Source organism: Halichoerus grypus, chromosome 1 (assembly GCF_964656455.1).
Source record: "Halichoerus grypus chromosome 1, mHalGry1.hap1.1, whole genome shotgun sequence".
Lineage (NCBI taxonomy): Eukaryota > Metazoa > Chordata > Mammalia > Carnivora > Phocidae > Halichoerus > Halichoerus grypus.
Genome location: NC_135712.1, coordinates 6402303 through 6422227, shown reverse-complemented (window position 1 = coordinate 6422227; position 19925 = coordinate 6402303). Strand labels below are relative to the sequence as shown.

The following is a 19925-nucleotide window of genomic DNA, read 5'->3' as shown; positions in this document are numbered from 1 at the left end:
GAGATCCACATCAGAGTAGAACAATAAAAGTTAACAGGCATCAGAATAACAGACAAAATTTGATTACAGACCATAGACTTAATAACAGTATTACATCAGTGTTAAACATCCTACTTCTGATAATTGCTTACGGTTACATAAGAGAATACCTTTGTTCTTAGAAAACACATATTGAAGTATTTAGGGATAAATGAACACGTGGTTGAGAACTTATCTCTCAAATGGTTAAAAACAATTACATGTATCTAGAAATAGAATGATAAAACAAGTATTACAAACTATTAACAACTGGTAAATCTAAAAGTATGTGAGTTCTGCATATTATTTTTTACATTTTTTGAATAAAAAGTGAAAGAAAAAAAAAAGACTGCACTTACTTGTTGCCACATAGCCTAGCTGTGGAACCAAATGTTCATCTGCAGAATTTTCTCGACCTGGTACTAATCTCTGATACTTAGTTGGATGAGGATTTCCATCTACATCTACCAAGAATGGTGGAGGCATAAGGTGAGGAGCTTGCTGAGTTTGCTCATCTAAGACATAATTATTAGAATCCCTAATCAGTGGTCGATAGTCAGTATGGAAGAACATCTGATCAGGAATCTGAAAAAAAGAAGTTTACAGATTGACATTTTGAGGTTTATATATGTTAAAGAATACAAATATTAAAGTTATTTATAATTCGAAAAAAAACAATGAAACCAAATCAATACACCTATTTCCAAAACATCCTTCATAACTACTTACTTTACTACTGTAAAAAAGTATTAAGAATGACCTTTTTGAGACAAACCAAGAAACAGACTCTTAATATAGAGAATAGATGGTTACCAGAGGGGAGGTGGGCAGGGAGATGAGTGAAATAGATGAATGGGATTAAGAGTACACTTATTTTGATGAGCACTGAGTAATATACAGAATTGTTGAATCTCTATATTGTACACCTGAAGCTACTGTATGTTAACTACACTGGAATTATAATTTTGTAAAAGTGGTTAAAATGCTACAAAAAAAAAAAGACCTTTTCATATGGCTTGCTGCATCCAAAACCAAATATCAGAAGGTGTCCATGAGAATCTGTACAGGCAAAATGCTGTCCATCCTGTGAAAACTTACAGTCAAAGACCGCTCCATGTCCTTGCCCTTCAATCTAGGAAACACAGAGGGAAAAAGTTATAGCCAATTCTACACGAGTGCTTTTGCTTTATCAACTGTTTTCATGTCATCTGCCTGCTATAAATATCACTTTTTCTTTTTTCAATGAGTTCAATGAGGGGCTTGATCTCATAACCCTGAGATCTAGACCTGAGCTGAGATCAAGAGTCAGACGCTTAACCAACTAAGGCATGCAGGCACCCCCAAATACATCACTTCTGAAAGAAAATATTTAAAAACAAATTCTGCATTAAGCACATAATATTTTCAGAAAATAAAATTCATTTCAGATACCACTAGCCTAGAAAAAAAATCTTGAAAGGTATTCTAAGAATGAGTTCTCAGAATCATAGAATGAAAGATCATAAGTAAATCCAAAGTAAAGGCTTCCTTTACTTCTTAGAAGTGAATGACAAGCAATTTCATAAACTTTTGTTTTAATGTATAGCAAAAGGCTATTGACTGACAACCCACAAGATAAATGATTAAAGATCAACAAAGTGTGGTATGCACGAACTAAAATCGTACGAACAATTTAAACTTTCCACGAAGATGACTGACCACCATGCAGAAGTGGAATGCTGCCAAGTCACACAGGTGCGCACAGAAATGCCTGCACCTACCTTACTGCAAACTACCGCAGATTTCAGTAAGGACGCTCCAATTACATCATGAATGTTGCCTTAAAGAGAGAGCTTTTCAACTTTATTCTTGCTCTTCAACTGAAATTACATTAGTTTAGCACTACCAATTTATAGTTAAATGAGTTGTTTCATTAACAGCTTAAAGCTATGCCTATTTGTTGTCTGAGCCTGTAACTTTCCAGAAACTAAACTTTAGGGCAAGTTTGATCAGTGCTGGAAAATGAATCCTCCACTCACTAACTGCCAAAACAAACTCACACCATGCCGAAATACCTGCTTGAAAAGCAACACTTCACTACTATATACCACACACAAGTGGGTGATGATTAACAAACTTAAAAAAAGTTACTGGGATATTTAAGGCACTGCCCTATTATGTGTACACATAATATGTATATAAATTTGTATTCTCTAATAACATAAAAAGGAATAAACCGCATAAATATCTTTCTTCCAATTTCTTGTTGAAACAGAGGAACACACATTCACCCACACAGTCCTTTGAGGAGCCATCTCCACTACAGCCTGACCCATGCCCTGGAACCACTTTGCACCCCTGGCCTGGAACCTACAGTCCAAGTAAAGCAGAAGCGGGGGCCAGGCCCTTTGCTGGCAAGTCAAAGATGGTGGCAGCTCCTCTCCTGTCATACACGTGGACCTAAGTGCACCAAAAGTGCTGCTAAGGTACCTGGAGAGAAGGAAATTTTCCTGAGTAGGCACTTGCAGAGCATGCCACTTGGGTTTCTACCTGCAGTTTGAAGAGTCCTCCACAACGATTCCTGACAAAATGCAACCTGCAACTGTGCTTGGAGAACAATTCGATATCACATTGAAAATTATGATGTATTTAATGAAATACTGTAATGTTAGTAATTTATAACCGTATGTAATCTAACAGAAAATTGGGAGCCTCTCAGCTGAGCAGTAAATGTAAGAACTCAGTCCAGGAGCGCCTGGGTGGCTCAGTCAGCTGAGCATCCGACTCTTGATTTCGGCTCAGGTCACAATCTCAGGGTCGTGAGATTGAGCCCCGCATCAGGCTCCGTGCTCAGCGGGGAGTCTGCTTGAGATTTCTTCCTCTCCCTCTGTCCCCCCGCCCCAACCCCGCTTGCATGCACACACATACTCTCTTTCTCTCTCTAAAATAAATAAATAAATTTTTTAAAAAATAGAAGAAAAACCCAGTATACGCAGCGAAGTTTGTATGTCTCACTGGAAGTAATATCATTGTTGCCCACTTGAGACTTCTTTGGCTCAGAAGTTGTTTAGCTTATTTTCTCCTTTAAGCCTTAATTAATGTAGTTTTCTGTTTTGATAGTTAAATTCAGGATGTAATGTTCTTAAAGAGAGTTTTAAAGGATAATGAAGAAAATGGAGATACCTATAAATTTTAAGACCACAAAAAAATTGCTGAAAAAGACTTATTTTTCCAATAATTTGAACCCAGAGATGCAACTTCCAGAGATGCCTAATTACACATGTGCAATTCGGCCATGTTATTTGAGTTATTTCAGTGCATTTTATGGTAATAAATAAAACACTGCATTTTAAATTGTTTGTCAAGAATTGTCCAAAATAAGCACACTGAAATAAAAATTTTAAGGTTAAAAAAAACAAAAACAAAAACATGGAACACATGGACTCAGATGGCCTTCAAGCAAAAGATCTAAGAACCAATCATCTATACCCTGCAACTAGACTGCCTCCAAAATGAATTACACTATGAGCTGGAACTCAATATAAACTGCACAGTAATTTTACAAAACATTTCATATGTAGATCAAACAATAGTCTTGACAACACAGAAACTCTTTTATATAATAACCCCCTTAGAATTTACCCTAAGGTAAATTCACAGAGCTACATAAACAGCCATGTACCTGGATATCCAAAGTGGTGCTGCTGTGCCTGATTCAGAAACCACTTAAACACTCAACAACTCTAAGTTAACTATATATGTAATCTTCTGAGAAATGCTGAATTTACAGTCAAAAATATAACTGCAAATTCTTAAAAATATATGTAAGATTTTGGAAAACATTCTTTACATAAAATGAAACAAAGATTACAAAAACTGTGCGAGAATGCCAAGTAATAACTATGGAAAGAATGATGCCACTAAAAACCTTCAATGGATGCTACTGTTTGTGAGTGAAAGTATAACAAGGAATATGATATTTACAGAGTCTCAAAATACCTCCTGAAAAAATTAGCTTAATAGTTACAAAGAGGAAAAACTATTTCATTGTGGGGAAACCTGGCAAATGCCTCCTTTCCAAATTTTAAAATTACCACCACCAGGGCACCCTGGTTGGCTCAGTCAGTTAAATGTCCCAACTCTTGATTTCGGCTCAGATCATGATCTCAGGGTCCTGAGATCCAGCCCTGCATCCAGCTCTTGGCTGGGCATGCAGCCCGCCTGGGATTCTTTCTCTCCCTCTGCCCCTCCCCACCCTACTCACAGACTTGAGAGTTCTTGCTCTCTCTAAAAATAAATAAGGTTATAAAAAAAAAAATAGGGGCGCCTGGGTGGCTCAGTTGGTTAAGCGACTGCCTTCGGCTCAGGTCATAATCCTGGAGTCCTGGGATTGAGCCCCGCATCGGGCTCCCTGCTCAGCAGGGAGTCTGCTTCTCCCTCTTACCCTGCCCCCTCTCATGTGTGCTCTCTCTCTCTCAAAATAAATAAATTAAAAAAAAAAAATCTAAAAAAATAAAAATACCACCAAAAAAAGGTGTAACAGAATCAAATCATGAAAAAACAGCAGACAAAACACAGATACGCTGTAACATTATTTGTCTGCACTCATCAAAAGTTAAAAGGTGAGAAATAGAAAAAAAGAATTGTTGAGGATTACAGAAACCTAAAATATACAGCCACTTAACATAATGAATGATCCTGAATTAAATACTGCTCCAAGTGCCAAATATAACTAAGAAGACATTACTAGAACAACTGACAAAATTTGAATATAGAGCAGAACTACATAATGCTACTTTATCAATGTTAAATTTGCTGATTTTGGTAACTAGCTTGTGGTTATATATGAGAAATTCTAAAAATATGCAACAGGATCCTAATTTGGTTTTAGGATATTACACGTGCAAAAAGAAAACAGGCTGGAAAAACCCAATGATGTTTTTAATTCCCTAGGTGACTTTACTGAGTATTGTTTTATTACCAAATATTTCAATAAATTTGGTGAAAATGTGTATAATTACCATAATTTTGCAAATTTAAACAAATTCAAACACATTTGCACATATACAGAGGGCTAAATAAGTAACTTTTGAAACTCCTTCCCTCGGGTGACTCAGTTACACAAAGAATTTCATGAGGGTATATATGTATGGCTGTTGGATATTTATTAGGCTTTAAGCATCCTGATTTCTAGAAATATAAACAGCCAAAACATGCAGATCGGTGTCTGGCTAAACTTCTGATCCAAATACTTGAAACCAGTGCAAGCATACATGAAGATACACTTCACTTACCATATTAAAATAATGTTTCATCTTGGTGCCTTTTGTAATATCCCATATAAATATGCTGCCATCATGTCCTGCAGATAACATAATTCTGGAATCAAAGGGATGTGTCTCCAAAACAAATACTTCATCAGCATGTCCCTTTATTCAACAAAGTCATAAAGTTAACGAAGGTTTGCAAGTTATTAAGTTTAAAATGAAAAACCCATATTGTCATCGTGTATAAAGGCTTTTAAAAATGTATTAATAACAGTGGCTTGAACATTAGTATATCTACAAATTTCTACTCATTTGATAATCAGTGGGTGAAACATATTTAATATGTTAATATTACAGCTTCAAAAATCAAATTATAGTTCAAAAAAATTCTTGATTCGTTATATAAAAACAACCTACCAGTAAGTTATGAAGCAGTTGCCCTGTGTAAGAATTCCACACTTTAAGGACATGATCGTTCACAGCTGTGACAACAATGCTATCGTTCTGATTCCAAGCGATCATTGTGACTTTGGGTTTCATAAACCTTTCCTCTTCCAAAGATAAGTCCCTAAGAAAAACATAGACAATGTGTAAATTCATTTGAAAAGTACAATCAATACAAAATTAATTGAAGTAATGTAGTTCATGTCCATACATTATTATATATCTAATATACATGTGACCCATAACAGATGATCTATAAACAGATTACAGCAAAACTGAGATGGGGAGGAGATGATTATAGAAACAGTTCAGGGGGGACGCCTGGGTGGCTCAGTCGGTTAAGTGTCTGCCTTCAGCTCAGGGTCCCAGGGTCCCTGGGATGGAGCCCCGCATCAGGCTCCTTGCTCGGCGGGGAGCCTACTTCTCCCTCTGCCTGCTCAAGTGCTCTCTCTCTCTCTCTCTCTCTGACAAATAAATAAACAAAATCTTTAAAAAAAAGAAACAAACAAACAAATAGTTCAGGGGTGCCTGGATGGCTCAGTTGGTTAAGCATCTGACTGTTGATTTCAGCTCAGGTCATGATCTCAGGGTCCTGGGACTGAGCCCCGAGTCAGACACTGGGCATGGAGTTTGCTTAAGATTCTCTCTCTTCCTCTCCCTCCGCCCCTCCCCCTGCTCGTGCTGACAAAGAAACAGTTCAGTATGAATAAAGGCATATGTTAGGACATCACCACTGCTCATAAAAGCAAAGATTTTCTCTCTACCCCTTTTCTGTTATTCCCTTCCCCTGACCCCAAGCCCTAACAGCAATAATTTTGTTGTTTCTCTCTCCAGAGAAGATGACAAGAAATTTTAGGAAGACAGAAAGAAGGCAATGCATCTGCACAGCCCCCAGTGTCTAGAAAAGTGCCTGACACACAGATATTCAATCTTTTGAACTATAAATAAAACTGTACTCATCTCTTTTTACACTTCCCTATAGATGGTTACTATGGTTCTCTTGGCAAGAATGGCCTTGGATACAAATGTCTACAATATTTTGCAGGCTGAAATGCAAAGTTTCTCTGTAAAACATAGTAGTCAGTACTACACAGAGAAAAGGTGAAGCCCAGCTGCTTTTTGAAATCAGAGAATACATCCTAAGAAATTATAAACATATAATAAACATATATTTCAATTAAAGAAAACAGCTGTAAGAATATGGAAGAAGTGCCATGTAACACCTATCTATATAAGCACAATGGAACACAGACAAGAGAATATTTCTAACCAGATTGGTCAGGGAAAAGTGTAACAGAAGAGGCAAAACGGAGTAAAGGCTAAGACTCCATGCTTCACTTTAAACTAAAAGGCATCACCTGTTAGTAACCTTGAAGCAACAGACATATTATACTTCATCAAGTTGATCATCCAGGATTAGAACACTAAAACAAATATATCCATTAATTCTTATATACAGAAAAAAACTCCGCTTCTCAAGATTGGAAAGATGTAAAACTTTAAATGAAAAAAGAATATTCCCACCATTGGAAGGAATTACTGGCAGAGCACTCTCCACGGCAGCAAGAAAACAGAGCAGTTTCCAGGCTCAGTAAAAAAAAAATTTGTTTTAAAGATTTTATTTATTTATTTGACAGAGAGAGACACAGCGAGAGAGGGAACACAAGCAGGGGGAGTGGGAGAGGGAGAAGCAGGCTTCCCGCCGAGCAGGGAGCCCGATGCGGGGCTCGATCCCAGGACCCTGGGATCATGACCTGAGCCGAAGGCATACGCTTAACGACTGAGCCACCCCGGCGCCCCTCAGTAAAAATTTTTGTATTAAAGTTTTTACATTGATGTTCCTATTTTGCTTAAAATCATTGTTCACAGGTAAATGTAATTTCAATTTGTTTCTTAATAATGAAATAACCTTCAGTATTTTAACCAATCAAGGACTGACAGTATTCACTCTCACACGAAGATGCTTCTGAATATCCAGATAGAACATTTTTAAATGGCAGAGATGTGATTTGTTTATGAGCAAGGATTATCAGATTTCCAGTAAACATTCTCTCCACTCCCTACCACAGATCATTTCACAAAAATGTGATTATCAAATGTATTTTGAAGCCAAATAAAATTGTCTGAGTCATAGCAGAGAACTTAATTTCCCCTACAATTATTAAAAATAAAGCAGACATGAGGATTTCCAAAGGACTAAATTGTGAAACATTTCAGGAAAAACTGGTAAGAATTTTGATATGGTACTACCCTAGACCAGGCAAGTGTACTAGAAACATAAATGTATGGACAAATTCTTTGGGATATAGGAGATTTATGTATCTATGTATCAGATATACAGGAAGCAGCCATTTAGGTCACTGCTCTTCGCCATAGGACCTGGGGGCTCCAACCACCAGGGAGAAGGACCAAGTGATTATTAAGCCACCTGATTCCAACAAACCGTCTCCGCTCACCCTGAGACTCGGGTTGCCATATCCAATAAAATGCTTCTCCACTCCAACTGCTCAAATCTCCAAATCCGTGCCGTTCCATCTCTGCTACCACTTAAGAACCTTAAAAAATTCAGAAAAATATCTTATACTTACATACATGCCACCAAGAACTACAGTCAAAGTCACAAGCAAAAACATTTTTCATGTAGCTATCCTGACTGTTAGCTGGCCTAAACGTATGTGTTAATTCAAAAGACAGGGATTTAGAGCAAATCTGATAGGAAAAAAAATCGGATTTGCTAGAATTTGCCTGGCCCTATGGAGTTAAGGCACATTTCAAACTCAAACAGCTTGTCAGATTGAGTTTTGAGAAGACAATGTACACGTAGTACTTGGAGAGGGAAAAAAATAGGAAGAATTAAAGATGTGTGGGAAAATCAGTAAGAGCAAAAACTCCATTGTAAGCATCTTCATTCTAAACTCAAATTCATGCTGGCCACTGTGTAAAAATAAATCAATCTTTTAACTAAGGAAAATATTAAAAACTGCAATTTAGGAAAGGCACCTGAAAGAAACTGGGGACCACAACAGAGTATATAATTTAAGTGACAATTCTGTCACATGACACATCAACAGTGGTTGACTAGAGAGATTTTTTTAACTACTCAAACGTAAGGAATTTCATTATCTTTACACTTAATAGGAGAGCTCCTTTTGGTCACAGGACCCGGTAGAAGCTACAGTTCTTTTTGTTTAATACGTTTCCCCCACTGCGGACACTTTTCATTCAATTAATACACTTTCTACTAAGTGCCTGCAATATACAAAGTGATATATCAGCTGTACTAATATGAAGCATAGTATATTTGCCTAAAAACACACTCACAAACACAAACACACTTACTTACCGATCACCATTGTTACAAAACTGGATACTATCAACTTTATCCTGGGGGTGGGGGGGGAGGGCAGAAAACAAACACAAAAGTGATCACTTTTGTTTGTAAACAAAACAAAACAAAAAAACCCACTCCATTTTAGAACTAGAAGCACATTTGGTTTAAAGGAAGAATGTGTACTTGTGCTGCTTAGCCCCATCATTCAAACACGTATCCTACACATTTACGTGCAAAAAACCTAACTACGACTCTAACAAGACTATAAAAAACCTTTCCTTCTAAATTTAAAACTGTATTTACAATGAATTACATCTGTATAAGAATTCACATGTGGAAAGTGATCAAAACATAAAGCAGCTGAAAACAAGGCATCACTTTGATACTTATGTGCAAAAAAATTTTTTTTCTTTTAAAGTGATTTGGAACTGTTTATCAAATAACTTCATAGAACTTCCTATAGGAAAAAAGATGACCTGACCACTGAGCGGTATTCCAGAATCCTGAGAGTTATCTATCTTACTATACATTAATAAAATAGCATTCTGATTTCATGAGTGTGATTAAAATGAATAGGCCCCTTGAAACTAAACCCACCCAGATAAACTGTCATAATCAAGATTTTCGACTTAAAGCTGAAATAACCACCACAATATATTAGCACAGTCACATACTTAGTTGTCAATAATATCCTTCACCTTCATATATGCAACCCTTCCTACATTTAAAATTAGAATCAATAACAATTTTGTTAGCAATATTTGACTATGGACCAACAGGAATATTATTAATGATTAATTTATACAGTTTTATAACATGAATACTTACTGTGTGGCTTTCAAGTTCTGCGATTTTTTCAGGTGCTTCAAAACCCAAAAAATACATTCTGATTACATGATCAGTACTACCTGTGGCTAAAAACATACCACCTGAAATAAAAATGTTAAGGTTTAAAAATTCAGTTTGTAACAAATATCTGAATCAAATTTCTATATCAAATTAAGCAAGACCTTTTATCCCCAAATTAAGTTTATCTCAATAGATCCATTTTCTAAATCACTATATAAAGACATTTTAAAATTAATATAATACAGAGTGATGTTTTAATTTATAATAAAAAATGTATGTATTTGGTCTTCATCCCTATTTCTGGCACAGAGCTCCTAAAACCCTTGGGATTTCCTAAGCAACAACACTGATAAAAGTATCTTGATACTCATAACAAATCAATTTCACCCACACCAGAGTTTATATTAACAAAGTGATTCTTGGAGAGCACCTAAGAATGGGTGTGCTGACTGCCAGAAGTACCAACCATGTCATTAGAGGGCTGGAACTTTCGGTCCCACTCCCCTGACCTCTGGGGAGGGGGAGAGAAAGGGAGGTGAATCAATCACCAATGACTTAATCAACTGTTCCTATGTAACAGAACCTCCATAAAAAAACCTAAAGGACAGGGTTCAGACAGCTTCCAGGCTGGTGAACATGTGGAGATTTGGGAAGAGTGGGGTGTCTAGAGAGTGTCCATACACTTCATCCTCTGCATCTCTTCCACGTGGCTATTACTCAATTATATCCTTTTATAATAAGCTGGAAATCTAATAAAATGTTTGAGTTCTATAAGCTGTTCTAACAAAATAATCAAACGCAAGGAGGGGGTCGAGGGAACCTCTGGTCTTTAGCCAGTCCGTCAGAAGCAGAGCTGACAACCTGGTCTAAAGGGGGGAGGTGGGGTCTTGTAGGACTAAGCCCTTAACCTGTAGGATCTCACACTGTTCTTTAGGGAGATAGTCTTAGAACGGAACTGTAGGACACCCAGCTGGTGCTGGAGAATTGCTGGATGGTGTGGAAAAACAAAAACAAAAAAAAAAACAAAACACATACATCAGATGGGACTTTAATTAAAAAAGTAATTCAATCTGGAAATGTTCACTACCTGTCACTGCTTTATTAATTGTGGCAATGACCGTATGTGCTGCTACTCTGACGACGCCTGACAAAGGGGCTCTGCTTTCTAAACAGCTTCACATACCTAACCCTAGCTTCAGAATACAAAGTTCACTCACTCAAGTTTTCAGACTTTTATGGGGGAAAATCTTTGACTTCTCCTAAAAAGAAAGGTTACCACATAAGCTCACTGTACAAGAAAAGAAAATGTGCGATAATTTCACCAAAATGAGTGGAAAACAAATTTAAACTATAAAAATCTGCAGTTCAGCCCATTCAAGAAAATCACAGTTTTGGTAGATCTCACACAGGGGGCTCACGTGGATACCTTAAGCCTCCTTTTGCCAGCTGTCTGACTCTGATTACCATTAGAAATCAGAGAATGGTAGAATGGGGGAATAAAAGACAAGAAAAAAAGCTAATGAAATAAACATCTTGGATTAAGCCTAATGAAATGGGCAGAAGTCATTTACCATCCATCTGATAAATGCTCTTAGCAATAACACGATCATCCAATAAATGATAAATAAAACTAAGAAGAAAAATTACTAAATTTATCTTACCAACACTAAAAGAAGAACAAAGCATCTGAACACCTGGTCTAGGCTTTTCCGTGAACTTCAGGGGACGTGGACTTTAAAAGAAGATGCAATTTTTAAAACTCATTAGTTCAACACATAAACAGGGTTTATAATGATGGTTTTAATCTAGCATATTTAGTATTATAACCTTATTTATAAAGTACCTCACAAGTATCTCTGCATATGCTATTACGGCTGGACAGATTCTGGAAGGCTCTGTCCAATCCCTATGTTCACAAGAACCCTACCCCACAGCAAGAGCGGACCTACCAACCCCATCTCGTAACTGAGGGACTAAAACTTCGAGTGCAAGTGAACCCGCCATCCAGGTGGTAGGGCAGGGTATACAGCCACCAGGGAACAGCACTGCTCAGCAGAAACTATGCGAGCCACACGTGTAACTTTCAATTTTTATAGTAGCCACAGTAAACGTAAAAAGATAAAATCAGTTTTATTTCATTTAACCTAATATATCCAGAATATCACATCAATATGAATAAAATATTGAGAACCTTAGATCCTTCTTTTCATACTGCATCTTTGAAATCTTCCACAATATACGAAATACATACTACATCTCAATTTGAGCAGTTTTCATCAAAGATACTTTATCTATATTCGGTTTCATAAAACTCACAGTTGAAAAACTAAATTCACATAGTCAGGTTATTTGAAATATGCTTAAAGGTTCTGTGATTCCTGAATCAAGTATCAGTTTTTAAGACGAAACTAATAATTCAGTTCCTCGAATGCACTACCCACGTCTGAAGTGCTCGACAGTCACACACCGCTGGTGGCTACCGTCCTGGACAGCACATCTCTAACATTTTTCAGAACATTTCACATACATACGATGTCACTTTTTTCCCCCATAAAATGTGCCCACTAAGATAGAAGAGCTGCGCTTCTTTCACATATCCATCTAAATAGTACATTGTAGGGCCGCCTGGGTGGCTCAGTCGGTTAGGCATCAACTCTTGATTTAAGCTCAGGTCATGATCGCAGGGTTGTGAGGTCAAGCCCCACACCGGGCTCCACACACAGTGTGGAGTCGGCCTGAGATTCTCTTTCCCTCTCCCTTTGCCCCTCCCCTGTGCGCTCTCTAAAATAAATCTTTATAAATAAACGAACAACACACTGTAAACAGTCAATAGGGCACTAACGCTGTATATAATAAAAAGTAAAAAGGCAACCACAATATAGAACTTCCCTTTATAATCAGACTTCATCTCATTAGACTAAATTAAACACTAAAGAAAGAAAACTTATCACATAATTACAGCCACTTACCTGAATTTCAGGGACTCTAAATCCCACTGCCAGAAACAAACTGTTCCGTCAGCACCAGTAGAGACCATGTATCTTTGGGCGCCTTTGGCCATTGGGCTAAACTAAAATGCAACCACACAGACAATTCTGTTTCCTGAGCTTCTACCGAAGTCATAGTTTAATGGTTTTTCAAAGTTAATTTCAACTGACACACTTAAGTAAAACATAAGACTTACAAAATACAGGTGACAGTATAGTGAAAAATCACAACCTAGGTTATCTCTAATTTATAAATGTAATGTGATCTCAGTAAAAGATTACTTTCAAAACTAATAAACAAGAAAAACTTTTACAAAGAGAAAGTGAAGTCCTGGTCTTATCAATATGAAAGCATAATACAAAGTCTCAATAATGAAAATTATGGGTCATGGTAGGTACAGTGACAGAATGACCAATGGAAAAATAAACTATAAAGTCCAAATGGACCTTAATATAAAAGCTAAGATAAAGGTGCCAAAATTGATTGCGGAAACAATGAATCACTGCATAAATGATTTACCAACTGTGCAGCAATCTGGAAACTATTCTTTGGACTGTACATCAGGATCAATTCCAAGTAGATCAAAAATTCAAGTATTTAAAAAGAAAGCTATAAAAGTATTCTAAGAAAACACAAGAATTATACCTAACTTCAGAAATGAGCTAACACTTAGGTTTAACAAAGTTCAACTGTGTTATACAAACAAGCTATTAGACCAATTTGGACCAGAGACACCCAACAAGGCTTAACAGATAGAGAGGAAAATACAAAGAAAACAAGGAAAACACACTAGGCAAAAGAATATGAACAAAAGTACCAAAGTGAGAGGGAATATGGTATGTGACAGCAACAGAAATATCTATATGACTAAAGTGCTCATTTTTGCAAGCAAGTGGTGGAGGAATGGATTAAATGAGTAGAGAATCTGGACCCAATAAGAGCAAGAAGTAACTGCAGTTCTCAAGTAAAACCCAAAAATGTGTCAGACAGCAATATACAATAGTCACTGGAAGGGAACAGATAAGAAAAACAACTAAGAATCAATCCACTTAATCTAAAAACCTTAACCGGAAGGAAGTACTCCCTTCCTTTCCCCAGAATGGGGAGGAAAAAGCCATGAAGAACACCACAACTTGCTGACTCATGAGTCATTCAACACAAAGGAGGTTAGCAAACAAAGACCAGGCTGCCATTAACAGAAAAGGAAGAGCTGGGAAGAAATTTTTTTAGGTTATTTACATAATTATTTATCACTACAACATCCCAGAGAGACATAGTTTATTTATTATCTGTTTCATGATTTTTCTCAAGATTATACACTTTGTAAGGGAGGTAGGATTTGAACCTAATACTTCTTCAAAGAAGCTTCTCCCAATTTCCTTCTCTTCAAGTACAGGAAATGAAGGGTTTTTCAATGTTGAAAGTGATTGCTTACATCTAAACAGATGTGTCCCAGAATACGGACTAAAACTGAGTTTTGGAGAATATCCCGTTAAAATTAATAACTGAAGATAATTAGTATCAAATATTGTTAATTAAAATTAAAATACCACAGTAAAATTTGTAAATCTGCACAGAGTACTTTAAGAATTCTAAACCTGAATTTCTGCAGAAGAGTTAACTCCTTTAAGTCACCTATGTTCTAACTAAATCTTAGATACACAAGTCGTATTGCACCATACTGTCTTCTCTGTAACACCTTTAAAGTATTTTTAAGGGCGCCTGGGTGGCTCAGTCGTTGGGCATCTGCCTTCGGCTCGGGTATGATCCCAGAGTCCTAGGATCGAGCCCCGCATCCGGCTCCCTGCTCCGTGGGGACCCTGCTTCTCCCTCTCCCACTCCCCCTGCTTGTGTTCCCTCTCTCGCTGTGTCTCTCTCTGTCAAATAAATAAATAAAATCTTTAAAAAAAAAAAAAAAAAAAAAAAAAAAAATTTAAAAAATAATAATAATAATAAAGTATTTTTAAATATCTAGCACGGCAAAAGATGTGAGGTTTGTTTTGCTTAGGGGTTTTTGGGGGGGTGGGGGGGGAGAAGGGCTCTTTGTGCTTATTTTCTTCTAAATGAACTTGATGGCATGCTAAAGTCCATTAAAACAAAGCAACTGGTATTTCATATAAACACACTAACTTTATACCAAGACTTGGAGAGAGATGCTATCTTTACATCACTGAATCTTCATTCAGGAGTATACTAGACATTTTCACTAATATAGATTATTCCCTCCTCCACCCCCCGACCACCGACCCCAAGGTTCTGTCATTATTTTTAAGACTTTTCTTCATACAGACTTTTCCCATTTCCTGGTTTATGTGTTTGAAGGCTTTTGTTGCTACTGTGAATTATGTTTTTACTTCGTTACATCTGCTAATTAGTTATGGTGGTTTATAGCAAAGTTTTGGTTTTAGGACATAGGTCCTATATTCATTCGGTTTACTAAGATCTCAGGAGTTCTAATAAGTTTTAATAAAATTCAAAAGTGAGTCCTCTGAGCTTTAAATTTTTTTTTCAGTGCCCAACAGGCATTATTAACCTTTCAAGCCTTTCCTTCACTGTTTCTAAGCAGCAACATTCCTCAAATGCAGATCACTGACAGCCAGCCATGCTTCATTAATCATCCTCAAAGCTACTCATCAGGGACCATAATACTTATTTCTGCATACTGAAAGTGAGTCTCACTTTCCCAAGACAGGTTAGGTAGGTCCTGCACAAAGGAAACAGCAGGAGCATGACTTCTCAGTCGCTGGTGGCTTCGTGCTTCTGTACTACAGTCTCACCTGGCTACTTCCAAAGTCAAAACAGTTTTGAAATCTACACATTTTCAGTAACTTTTCGGTATATAACATATGCCTGGGTGCATAATAACTTCTACTTTTACAACTTGTTTGGTGGCAAAATAAGTTTTTCATGTATGCTGATCCTCTGCTTTGCTATTAAAGAGTGCACTACCCGAAGGTAGTTAGCTACCCTATCACCTGCTAAATGCAAATCTTTCCTGTTGTTTATTACGTGTGCATTCTAGACAAAGCTGTGGAGGGGGAAAATTTGTACAACATAAAACTCACCATTTTAGCTATTTTAAAATGTACAACTCACAGAGCACCTGGGTGGCTCAATCAGTTAAGCATCTGACTAGATTTTGGTTCAGGTCATGATCTCAAGAGTCATGAGATCCAGCTCCACACCGGGCTCCACACTGAACATGGAGTCTGCTTAAGATTCTCTCTCTCTCCTTTTCCCTCTCCCCCTCCCCCTTCTCATTCTCTCCTCCTGTCTAAAAAAATAAAAATAAAATGTACAGTTCAGTAGCATTTAGTACATTCACATGCTGTGCGGCCACTGCCACTAGCTGGTCCCAGAGCTATTATCTTAGAAGATAAATGGTAACCTGTCAAAGCATTTTCAATGGATTCTCATGGGCTTTTTAAAGTGTATCATACATATAACATGGCGCCATACTTGTCTCTTGCCAGACATGGATAGAAGTGAACCATGTGGACCTGAATCACAACACTTCAGCCCTAAGACCCTCAGCATGCATGAGTCTCCTAAGAACAGTGACTTTCTACTCCATAACTATAATAAGCTTGTCAGCACTCAAGAAATGTAATATCAATATCATACTATTATGTAATATATGGTTCATATTGAAATTTATCCTAATTTCTCAAATGTGCTTTATAGGCTTTCTTCACTCCTAAAGCCAAGACCAAATCAAGGCTCACACATCACATTTATACTTGTACCATTTTCTTAGTTTCCTTATATGACACTTTCTTGCCTTTCTTGAAACTAAACTTTTGAAAGATATAGATTTCACAGACTGTTTCTTTTTTTTTTTTTTTTAAGATTTTATTTATTTATTTGAGAGAGAGAGAATGAGAGACAGAGAGCACGAGAGGGAAGAGGGTCAGAGGGAGAAGCAGACCCCCCTGCTGAGCAGGGAGCCCGATGTGGGACTCGATCCCGGGACTCCAGGATCATGACCCGAGCCGAAGGCAGTCGCTTAACCAACTGAGCCACCCAGGTGCCCACAGACTGTTTCTTAATTTGAATTTGTCTGACTGCTTCCTCATGAGATTCAGGTTAAACTTTTTTAACAGAAATACTACATAGGTGGATAAGAAATTTAACTACACAGCTTTATAGTTATAGATCTATTCAGATTTTCTTCCTTTTTGTGGCAGTCTTGATAAGTGTTTTTCTGAATATTTACCTGTTGCATCTTAATTTTCAAATTTCCTATATAGCCATTTAAAATATTCTCTTTTTAGGGGTACCTGGCTGGCTCAGTCAGAAGAGCAACTCTTGATCCCAGCGTCAGGAGTTTGAGCCCCACACTGGGGGGGGGGGGAGGGTGGTTAGAGATTACATCAAAAAATTTTTTAAATAAATAAAATATCCTCTTTTTAATGTCTAAAGGGTCTATAGAGATGGCCCTCTTCAAAGCTGACAATGGTAATTTTTGACATTTTCTTCTTACCTGAGCATTCTTAAAGCAACATTTTTGGTCTTTCAAAGAACTTTTGACTTTGCTGATCCTCTCTACTGTTAGGCTTACTTTTCTATTCTTAATTTCTGTACTTATCTTCCTAATGTTCTTGTCCTCTATTGTTTCCTATTCTAACTTTCTGAGAAATACTTGACCCCTGAATTTCAGCTTTTTTAAATACATGCATTGAGGGCTATAAATTTCCCTTTGGGCACAGCTTCCGCTGTGTATTAATAATCTTATGCCATGTAACAAATTACCCCAAAATGTAGCTACCAAAAACAATATATATTCATACCCCAAATCACTAAGGGTCAAGAATTCAGGAGCAGCTTAGGTGGTTCTGGCTCAGGGTCTCATGAGATTGCAGATGTCAGCCTGGGCTTACGTGGGGGGTGGCGGACCTGCTTCCGAAAGGCCTGACTCAACATGCCTATGGCAAGAAACTTCAGTTAATTGCCATGAATGTTATGGAACAGTCCATAGGGCTGTTTGAGTGTCCTATCAACATGGCAGCTGGTTTCCCTCAAGATGAATGAGTCAAGAGAATAAGACAGGTCAAGAGGCATGAGTCCAGAAGGCAAGAATTATTGAACACCATCTTGGTGGCTGCCTACCAAACTCTATATCCCACAATACACAATACCTAATATTTTCATTGATCAGTTCAAGTATTCTTAAATTTTTATTGTGATTTCTCCTTTAATATGTGTATTATTTAAAAGTATACTGCTTAATTTGAGGATTATTCTCCCATTAATTCTGGCTGTTAGTAATTTCTGGTTTACCTACACTACTGTCAGAGAATATATACTTGGGATTATTTCAGTATTTTCAAATTTGTTGAGAAGTTGCTTTAAGGGTCAGAATGTGGATAGTATTTATATAAACACCCCACTTATGACTACAAAGAAATGATGCAGATATCATATGCAATGTTTCAATCTGGCATCCAGGTCAAGGTCATCATTTGTTGTTCAAATCAAGATTTCTTTATAGCATAGGTTCTTCTTTCAATTATGGAGAGATGGAGGTGTGTTAACCTCCCACTATGATTATATTATGGAGGTCCATTTTTCCTCATAAATTCTATTTTTGCTTTATGTATTTTGATGCCACATTCCTAAATTTAGAACTCTTCTATCTCATGAAACTTTTTATTATAAATTGTCCCTCTTTGCCTCTAAAAATGTTAAGTGCCTTAAAGCCCTATTAGCTAATATTAGAATGCTACACCAGCCTTATGGTATTTGCAAGTCTTCCATCCTTTACTTCCAGCCTCCCTATAGCCTTATAGCAAAGATGGGGTTTTGTTTCTTAGTTCCGTCTGAAATCTTTGTCTCTCACTGGAACCACCTAATGCACTTACAAATAAAGTGTTCATGAACATACTGCTACCTAATCACAGCCTGGCAGCATCCTAGGTCTTCCCACCTTTCTTTCACTCTTTCTTGCCCTTTTTTTTTTTTTTTTTTTTTTAATTATTCCGTACTTCCCCCTCTATTAGCTTGGTAGTTACACACTCTATTACAATTCTTTTAGTTGTTATTTTGGAGATTACAAAATCCATCTTCATCTTATTAAAAGTCTACTTCTCAAACAATGCAAAGATGTTAAAAATACTAAAGTTACCTCCTCCTGATATACAAGCTTTTACTATTATTTGTTAGATTCTCTGTAATAATTTTTAAACCCATAAGCTATTATACTTGTATACAATCGATGTTTTTTTTCATGTGCTCACACACCTTTTTTTTTTTTTTAACTCTTTATTCCTTCTTGCATCTCCAAGCCTGGGATCACATTTCCCTCTCGGCCTATTACTATTTAGAATTCCCCCCTTAGGGCTGTTCCCTTGCTAGGAAATTGTCTGAAAATGTGTTTAAAGCACTATTTTCGATAGGTTCAGAATTCCTGACAGGCAGTCATTTCCTATTAGCACTTTATTTATTTAAATAAATCCAAATGTAAGATTTTTATTTATTTATTTATTTTTTATGTATTTAGCCCAACATGGGGCTTGAGCACACGACCCTGAGATCAAGTTGCATGCTCTACCAACTGAGCCAGCCAGGTGCCCTTATTAGCACTTTAGAAGTGTTTCTTTGTCTATTGACTTCCACTATCCTACTGAGAAGCTAATCATCAGTCTTACTGCTTCTTTATTTTTTCTTCTGCTTACTTAAAGATTTCTCTGTAGGGTGATGTTCAATAGCTGTAGTCTTCTGTATTCTTCTTTATTCTGCTCAAGATCCCCAGTGTTTCTGCAATCTGTGGCTCTATTTCTCCAGTGCATTTTGCAAAATTCTCGGCTGTTACCACTTCAAATACAGCTCTGCTTCATTCTCTCCTCTTGTTCAGGAAACCCAATTACACATGTGGCATATGTATGTACAGACATGTAGTATCTTTTTTAGCAGAGCCTGAGAGTCCAACCTCTTCCTGCTGTGCTTCAATCCATTTATTTTCTTCCAACCTCACTTCCAGTTCATTAAATCTCCAATTTCTTCAGTCATGTCTAATGTATTAAAACCATCCACTCAATTCTGAAATTCAG

The 19925-nt window shown here is 37.0% G+C and overlaps 1 protein-coding gene across 4 annotated transcripts in view; it reads right to left on the bottom strand.

Moving 5' to 3' along the window:
* The window catches only part of BRWD1 (bromodomain and WD repeat domain containing 1), a 118038-nt gene that overhangs the window by 70423 nt on the left and 27690 nt on the right, over positions 1-19925 (bottom strand). For all 4 annotated transcript variants that reach the window (XM_036072653.2, XM_036072650.2, XM_036072651.2 and 1 more), the window contains exons 9-17: positions 12858-12958; positions 11550-11620; positions 9868-9968; positions 9052-9092; positions 8165-8263; positions 5682-5832; positions 5292-5426; positions 1022-1150; positions 378-603 (exon numbers count right to left, since the gene is read on the bottom strand). In XM_036072653.2, coding sequence (XP_035928546.1) covers positions 378-603; positions 1022-1150; positions 5292-5426; positions 5682-5832; positions 8165-8263; positions 9052-9092; positions 9868-9968; positions 11550-11620; positions 12858-12958 — 1054 coding nt within the window. The remainder of the gene's footprint in view (positions 1-377; positions 604-1021; positions 1151-5291; positions 5427-5681; positions 5833-8164; positions 8264-9051; positions 9093-9867; positions 9969-11549; positions 11621-12857; positions 12959-19925) is intronic.